This window comes from Oryzias melastigma, linkage group LG19 (assembly GCF_002922805.2).
Source record: "Oryzias melastigma strain HK-1 linkage group LG19, ASM292280v2, whole genome shotgun sequence".
NCBI classification, from domain to species: Eukaryota; Metazoa; Chordata; class Actinopteri; order Beloniformes; family Adrianichthyidae; genus Oryzias; species Oryzias melastigma.
The window spans coordinates 12,693,398-12,702,333 of NC_050530.1; the positions used below are offsets into that span (position 1 = coordinate 12,693,398).

The 8,936-nt window shown below is 35.1% G+C and overlaps 1 protein-coding gene across 1 annotated transcript in view; it reads left to right on the forward strand.

Annotated features, from left to right (window-relative positions):
* Positions 1 to 892: 892 nt before the first annotated feature.
* Positions 893 to 8,936, forward strand: part of dock1 (dedicator of cytokinesis 1) — a gene marked incomplete in the record, with an annotated part of 178,335 nt that continues 170,291 nt past the window's right edge. The window contains 1 exon segment of the mRNA XM_036217180.1: positions 893 to 1,167. Within this exon segment, the coding sequence (XP_036073073.1) occupies positions 1,116 to 1,167 (52 nt within the window).

Consider the following 8,936-nt stretch of genomic DNA (forward strand, 5'->3'; position numbering starts at 1 on the left):
TGTTTTGGTATGATTAAAAACTGATGGAACTAATGGCAAAGTAACACTCAATGTTTATCATGTTATGAAACCACAGATGCTTTTAATTTTAAAATATTTTTGCAAAGCTTACTTTATTCTGCTGTTTTACTAGTCAAATATTGCAGAAAATATTATTGAAGTTGTTTTTTTTCAATTAGGTTTTTCAAATGTTTCTTTCTTTCTTTTTCTTTCTATAAACGAATCCCTATTGCATCAATTTTCATTTTATGTGTACAGGTATACTTTGTCAAAATAAAAGCAGCATTTTCTTTTCTTTTTTCCCCCTAAAACGTTTTAAACAAAATCACTGATGAGAGACACTTTTTGTTTGGTATGACATATAACTGGAGTAATGCTCAGTTTTTTTTTAAGTTTAAAAATGAACTCACACATGCTGTTCATTTGAATGACTTTTTTTTAACTATTGTTAAAGATTAAATGACTGGTTGTTGTTTAAACATCGTCAGATATTGTAGAAAATACTCTCGGATTCATAATTTTCAAAATTGGGGTTTTCCAATGTTTCTTTATTTATTTATTAATTTAATCTCCTATGTATACTTTTTCAAAATACAATTAAAAACGCTGTTAATTAAAAAGAAAAGAAAATGTTCTTGGATTTATACATAATTTTTTTCCCAATGTTCCTTTTTTCATTTTAATAATCCCTCATATAACATGAACATTCTTTTGAAATGTGTCTTTTTCAAAATAAAATCACAAATTTTATCTTTTCTGAAACTTTTTAGACAAAATACTTCCGAGGGAGACATTTTAGTATGATATGTTTGTTTGTTTTAGTATGACATAAAACTGATGGCATGTCTTCCGGAATGTATTTGTTTTTGAAGAAGTATTTCCCAGCTTGTCATGACGTAACTCCAGATCGGGCTGGAGTTAGTGAGCACGCGGACTGGCTGAAAGAAGTTTTGCTCCACATTGCCCCCTACCGGAGCGTCCCGTCACTGCTGGAAAATGGCTGCTCGGAGCGGCTCTCCAAATCTGGGAGAAAACTGAACAGAAAAGTCTACTTTACAACAAAAAAACGTCTGGAGCTCTTCTAACAGGCTGAACGACATCTCAGGGACGCCCCAATGAGCAGAATGTCTCGCTGGGTCCCCACGAAGAAGGAAAAGTATGGAGTTGGTACGTAAGAAAACTTCCATCGCTAGCTCGTCCTAGCTCTCTGCTCTCAGAAGTTCAGGGAAGAATTGTGATTAGAAAACGAGAGTGAAGGGTTTTCACCGGGAGGTTTCGGGGATTCACATTTGACTAAACTGGAGGAATGCAAATGATTCCCGGGGAGTTATTGGCGCTGGTTTGCATGGGACGGTCGCATGTTTGTGTGTGTGTCTTTTGTGAGGAAGAGGACAGAGTGTGGATTGGGAATTGTTAGAGGCGCGCCTAGTCGCGGCGCCGTTTCCTGTGTTGTGGGGCCTCCGCCACAAAACTTTAACGACTTTCAAGCTACGTTTGATTTGTTACTTGGAATAATCTGCACTGTTTGTGTTGACGGCGGTATATTACACTTTGTGGCGCTGGAGTCTGCTTTTATGCTGTCAGTTTTCTCTGACTCCTGACACGGTATCACCGTTCTGTCAATTAAAGACCCACTCCGATAAAATAGTCTTTTCAGTGTTTTTAACGTGTTCTGATAGCTTTTTTTGATGATGGAGAACATATATAATAGAAACTTTAGCTTAAGTTTGGATTTCTGAGTATTTCTCTATTCATAAAAGGTTGTGTATCAGACACAAAGATGCAGTTAAAAAAAAAGCTTATTTGTGACGTAGAAAATACACTGGGCGGGGCTCAAACTCTCTGTTCTGCTCAATTGTAGTAGTAGCCACATTTTTCTAAAGTCCAGACACAAAATGTGGTGACCACAAATGATAAAGCTGCCAATTGTGAACACAGAAAAAAATAGCTAAATTGACCTAAAATTAACCAAGTTATAATGTTTTTTTTTGTCTTAATAATATCACTTTGTTTTGTGGATGGAAAACCCTGGGAAATCTTGGTAGAAATTGGTAGAAATGTCCCTATCTGCGCTCTAACAACCTCAATTTGGATAGCGCTGCACAATATGAGGAAACTCACGATGTTCGTTATTGGTGATCACCCAATTTAATTTATATAGCCCAATATCATGAAAAATAATGCCTCTTTGGGCTTCATACCAGTAATTGTGCAGAAGTAGAAGATTAGTCATAAAATATTAACAATATCTCATTGCTAAACTAAGCAGACTAAATTAAACTGGTTATCCCTTAGGTTGCTGCACTGTGGCATTTTGGGAAATGTGATTGTAGTCTTAGGGGTGAATTTCTGATTAACTACTGCCAGCCGCTCTGCAGAAACTATGTCGTAGAAAACAAAAACAGCTTAATCATAATTAAAAGACAAAGATCACATTAAAATAGATCAAAACATGATCGGAGTGTGACTTCACAGGAAGAAACATTACAAAAAGCATTTGCCACTGGAAATACTCAAGATTGTATGCATAGTTTACATGCAACAAGTCATTTGATCTAGTACTTAAAAAGCCAATCAAGAAATGAGAAATAAACCTTTAAATCCATGTGTGCGTACTAAAATTTAATTGTAAATATAACTTAAAAATCACTTTTATACTACACTATTGAGGTTTTCTTTCTGAGGCGTCACTCTAAAAGCAGCATGTTACTATCAATTCTCCATCAGTTGTGTTTGATCTTCACCACTTCTCTATAGTCCTTCCTGAAAGTTCTGCAATAAATATTGTCTGTTCTCATTACCACAAAAACACACACGCAAAGATCCTTAATTTAATAAAAAAAAACTTCTGATCAGAGTAAACACTTTAGAGTTTGATTCACATTGTAACTTCTTTTATCAACTGTTTTTGTTTATTTTATTTTGAAAGGCAAAAGAGTACACAAATCTGTGTCACGATAAACACTCTTGGATAGACTATTTCATTTTGTTTGAGGCGACACTGAGAATGGGCTAAAAGTTTATATTGAGTTAAAAGTATAGAGTTTGAAATATCAATTTAAAAGATTATTTATTGTAAATATTAAAGCTCTACTCTGATCATCTTTTGAGGTATTTTAAGTGTCCCTATTAGTCTGATTAAAAAATGTTGTTTACTAGGACAGTTTCTGCAGAGCAGCATTAGCAATTTGCCTTTGAGTTGTGAGCCGGAATATTGGCGCAGAGCAAGCCCACCCCCATTTCCCATCACCTATCCGTTTACACTCTCTCCTCCTAGCTTACAGCCTCTCATACCCCTAACCTAACATTATTTATAATTTTTTTAGCCAATAGCCATATTTTCTTGGGATTTTTCCTGTATTTTTCCTCTACTACACCATGTAACACATCCCCTTCCTGATAATAGCACTGGTTTCAGCTGGGTAGGGTGATTCTGAGTCTGACTGATGTGCTAGTTTAACAGATTACTTTAAAACTTAACTTTTTAATTGAGCTCTTGCATTTTCAGTCCAGATCATGCTGCATGAGCATTTATGTTTTTTTTTGCTGTATGTGGCTCCCAAAAGTATGCAAACCTGGATGCTAATGATTTTCTTGTTATTTCCAAACTGATGGGGGAAAAAAAGTCCTAAAGATTGTGGAGAAAATTCTCTCAGGGCTCTCTCGGTGCACGAGTGGGTGAGTCATTAGTTGAAAGAGAGGCAGCTGCCACATTATGGTGACGGAGGATTGTAGGGGCAAGCAGCTTTTTTTTTTGTGTGTGTGTTTTTTTTTCTTTACTTTTCAAAACTTCACATGTTGACCAAGTAGCACTAATGAGCACTGTGTGAGACCGGTTACGCGGTCGGTGCTCACTCTGCATCTATTTCCGTTTCAACCAAACTTTTGTCTTGCTATTTAAAGGCTCTCATAATGGTCCCCCGAGGCTTTGTTAGCGCATGTGTGAAAGGTTTCTCTTTTATCCGTTCACAGCGGTATTAATGACAAATGTTGCTGTCCGCTTACATAGTGTGGCAGCATTTTTTTTCCTCCATTTTTGAAAAATCAAAGCCTGTAAAGCTACTATTGAGCATTATTCGAATTTTCTTTTAATAAGTCATGATTTTGTGATTGTTACTTAATGCCTTGATGATAATTCTTCTAGAAATGTTAGAATCCTCCTAGTTGATGTTGTTGATCGTAGCAAAAGTGGACACCAGGATTGTTCCTCAATACTTAGTTTTGGGGATTTGATATTTTGTCGGGATGTCTAAATCTACTGCTATATCTGAATTCTTTCCATACTTCCTACCTACTAAAAAAACGATATAGTGCAAGACTATCTAGTGCTCTGGATTTAGAAGCAATTCGAACACCATTCTCACTACTTTTTTTTTTTTTTTTAAAGCAGCAAATACGAGGTCACTGACTTTACGAAGTAAAAAACTATTAAATTCCAGCATTTTACCAAGACTATTTATGAATCCATTGTGTCTTTTTTATGAAAACTTGGATCTTTTCTAAAAAAATAATAAAATAAAATAAAATACATTTCTGGGAACACAGTGCATAGAGGTCAGTATTCGTCAATCTACTGAGCATCAATGCACACATTTTTCGTAGATACTTCTGGGGAATTTTCTGGATTTTGGAATTATGGATTCAGACATCTCTGCAAAATGGTGATCCCGCTTTATAGTGCACAATTTAGTGAAAAGTGAAGGAATTCAAACAACCTACAATTCCAAAATCCATTGCCTTAAAAATGTATCTGAAGTTTCTGCTTAAAACTAGAATGCTTTGATGCTAACTAGCAAAAATAGACCACAAAGCATTTGAATTTCTAAAATATGTATGTACATTTATTATTATTTTTTTTAGCTATCCAAGTTTTTATCATCAGAAGACAATTCATTTGTATGAAGTCTTCGTAAAATGTTCATACTTTTTAGGTCATAACCAGGGAAATTGGTGATGTCATATTCAGTGTTATATAAAAAAAAGAGTAGTGAACGTGTGTCTGAATTGTGTTTAGTTTCCAGGGGACTGGCTGGCCCTGTACTAGATAGCCTTTTAGGGTTAGGGAGTTGGTAGGGAATTCGGACAATGCCAATTCCTGAAGTTTGGAGCTATTTCTTTACTTAATTTTGGTGGCTTTAAAATGACCCATTTTGTGAGAAAAAATAGCTAGTCATCAGTTAGAAATGTTGACACGTTTTTGGTTGTGTATGTAGAGCATCAACCATCCACATGGTTTGGCAAACAAAGTCCACATCTGAGTGACACGAAGGAGTCCTTTGCCAAAAAAACAGACTATTATTCTGTTTTTATGAGCAATTTGACAAGTATTTAATCTGAAATAACTTTAGGAATCATGGCTCCTAACAGATTACCTGATAATGCTCATAAGCACACTGACTTACAGTAATCTGACCTAATTTAGCCAGTTGTGTATGGAGATAAGCTCATGATACAGATCACTGAAAAGAACCAACAACCCCAGAAACAACAATGGTTTTTCAGACTTTATCAATGTAATTCCTTCTTATGTTGTTAACTTTCTGTCAAACTTCTGCACATACAGTTCTTTTGTTTATCCTGGGATTTACGTTCTTGAAAAAACCTGATAGGTGAAATTAACTAAGTAGGACTGTAGATGTTTTAAGGAAGGAGAACCCCTCACTACACACTTTATACTATTTTCTCAGACATGTTAACACATTTTTGTTTAGATTCTCAAAGTTCAAACCTTCTTAGAAAAATAAGTTCAGTGTTATAGAATGGAAAAAAAAATCTGAATGTGACCTCAGATTTTTGTAGGTTTGGTAAACTGTATGAGTTCTGGACAGGAGACACAGCATGGGGGAGATTGATTGATGAGATTTACAACCAATCAGGACATAGAACATTATCCACTGTTAAAAAAAAGCTAAAAAAAGCAAAATTGGACTGAAAAGAATCTGCAAAAAAGCAAGACCGCGAAATGTTAACTGCAATGAAAAATGAGGGCGGTCTTTATACAAGTTTATACTCCTGAATATTCTAGATGTCTAGATTTCTGAACTGGGGCACCTTCTAAAAATTACATGTGCACTATCACTACCCTTCAATCATTTAGGCATTTAGAATTTGTTAGCATGTGTGTATTTTAGATGGTCATGGCGCTAACAAAACTATTTTTGGTTAAATTGAGACAAACGTTGACAGGTAGAGCCATGTTGCATGAGAGCACCGCTGGTGTACTCCTGCCAATAACATGTCAAAAAGATCACTCCTAATTTTATCCAACTGACATAAAATGGTAGTGATTATAATGATTACTGTAACTGTGCCCTCAAAACTGCTGTAATTTAATTTCCATGACATTCAGGATCTCTGGAAAGTCGTTAAAAATGACTGGAAGTCAGAGGTTTGCCCTTTTAGGCCTTTTGGCGCCAGTGAAAAGTTTTGGAACAGCTACCACTTTTTATTTTGTTACTGAAAAGGTTTCACTGGTACTGAATGAAATTAACCATTAAGTACATACCAATAAATATAGTAGAACGGTAGTGTTATGTCTAAGATTTACTCCTATATGCTTCCCTGGCAGACTCTAAAAGGAATCAAGATAGACTTTATATTTTTTATCATTTGAAGAATCATGCTATATGTGAGATTCTTTTTATGTATACAATCCAAATAGTAGAAATAATCAAATTACATTTTTCAAAAGCCCATGCCATAACCCAGTTTCTGTATCCATAAGAACTGGCAGTTTCAGTGTATGGTTTTCCATTTTTGTGTTTACAGTAGTCATGATTTTGATATAAGGAGCCAAATACATTTTCTTTAGTGCTAAATAGTTTAGCATATTCCTTCTTTGCAATTGTAAAAAAAAAAAAAAAATTAGTTAGATAAAGCAATATAAACTCTGTTGATATTATTCCAAAATGCTGTCAAATGCACGTTTTTCCATAGTGTGTATGGAAACATTTTTTAATGTTTTTTTTCATTTTTAATTTATTACACAAAAACCACATGTGTGCAGATTCTCATGTTTGTTTCGCTATATTTACCATCCTTTGATGTTGACATGTCATACCATGAGAACCCCACAGTGTTTAGAAGGTGTTTAAAGGCCACCAAAGAACAATCTGTGCACCTGACCTTTATTTATTTTTTCTTTGTCACCTTTTCCTCAACATAGTTTAATTTAAAAACCATAAAGCTCTTCCTTCCGGTGTCAAAAACAGTGTAATATCCCCCAAAAGGGAAATATATTTTACAATTTGTGAAATATTATTAAACTTTTTCCACTTTTTTTTTCAGTTTGTTAGTTTTTGACTAAGCTAAAACTGATCATTATTGTGGTCGTGAAAGATTAGCAAGCTCAATTATTCTTACAGCTCACTATTCTTACCTTGAGAAAATCTTTTTTTAAAAAGTTACTAACAAAAAGTCAGCCAGCTTAGCAAAAATGAAAGAAGTCAAGAGCTTTGCAGCCTAGTTATTTCTGTGGCATCACATAAATGACTCAACATTGCCCCAGGAAGATTTATTTAGCCTCCCGCAGCTTAAATGGAAAACTAACCAGAACACAATTTTTGGAGCTTATTTTAACTTTTTGTCTCATTAGTTCAGTATCTCTAAGATGTTATTATTCTTTACAAGAGACTTCCCAAGGCTGCCACTCTAGACAATGTGAGAACACAATGCAAACAGACTGTATCCACACACTGAATATACTCAACACTGCTGAGATTTTGTAAGAACCTGTGGTATCACGAGTTTTCTATTTATTGATGCTACTTTTGTAGGAGTTGAACTTAAAGAAAGCATCATAAACTTTTAGGTATGGCTACAGAGGAAACAGTACTTCCATTTTATACCAGTTTATCTCTGAGGACGGTTGGTCAACAACGTAAATGTTCTGAAACTAAAGGTATACAAAAATGCATTTCAGTGTGGCTCTGAATCAAAATTCAAAGCTGGAGTGTGGCAAACTAGTGGCCACACAGTTGGGCAACAAGCCCAGAGGGCTGTCATCTGGGACATGTTGGTACAACACATTGACAGCAGTGTACAGTTACATTATCCTTCACTCAGGCTGCAACTTATTTGAAAAGTCTCTACACCAACACACCAAACCTCATCCAGCCTCTAGTCCAGAAAGCTTTGAAATATAGTTCCAGTTCAAAAGATGCTTACTTTTTGTTTCTGTAGAGATTCTTAAATGTATCTTAAAAATTTGGTTTTTAAGAAGCTAACGTGCTTATTTATTGGGGTTTTAAGTATTTTGTGGCTTTCATGGCTTATCGTTTGTATGTCTTTGCCCAGTCTATTGGTATGTTAGAATTCCCATTCTAATACCTAACTACTAAAAAAAACTATATAGTGCGGAACTGAAAGCAATTCCGACACCATACTCACTAGTTTACTTTCATTTTGCTAAACCCCAGATATGACATCTCAGATTTCACAAGGGGAAAATCTAATCAATTAAGACATTTCGCGACATCTGTTTGTGACTCCAGTGTAAATGTGGATGTTTTACAAAAAAAAATACTAGGGGTATAACAGATCGCGGATAATCCATGATCCATACGGATCAGAAGCCACGGTTCGGCACACAAGTTTACCGCAGACCACCCCACTATTTTTAAGCATTCTTTTCTCGCAGTTTTTGTAGATTTAGTCTAAAGACATGTAAACGTAATCAGAAACTACATGTTTTAGCATTTTGTTTGTGTTCAAAGTTTGACGATGTTTTGTTTTATTAATAGGCCTCAATGAGCTAACATTATTAAGTATTTGTTTTGAAGCTTTTCCAAAAATTAATTTTAGGCCTTTATCTTGTTTTTTGCTGTTGTTCTTTATTTACTTTTTACTGATCCAAAATGATCCAAACCGTGACCCTAAAACCGTGACACGATCTGAACCGTGAGTTTTGTGATCCGTTACACCCCTAAAAAATACAT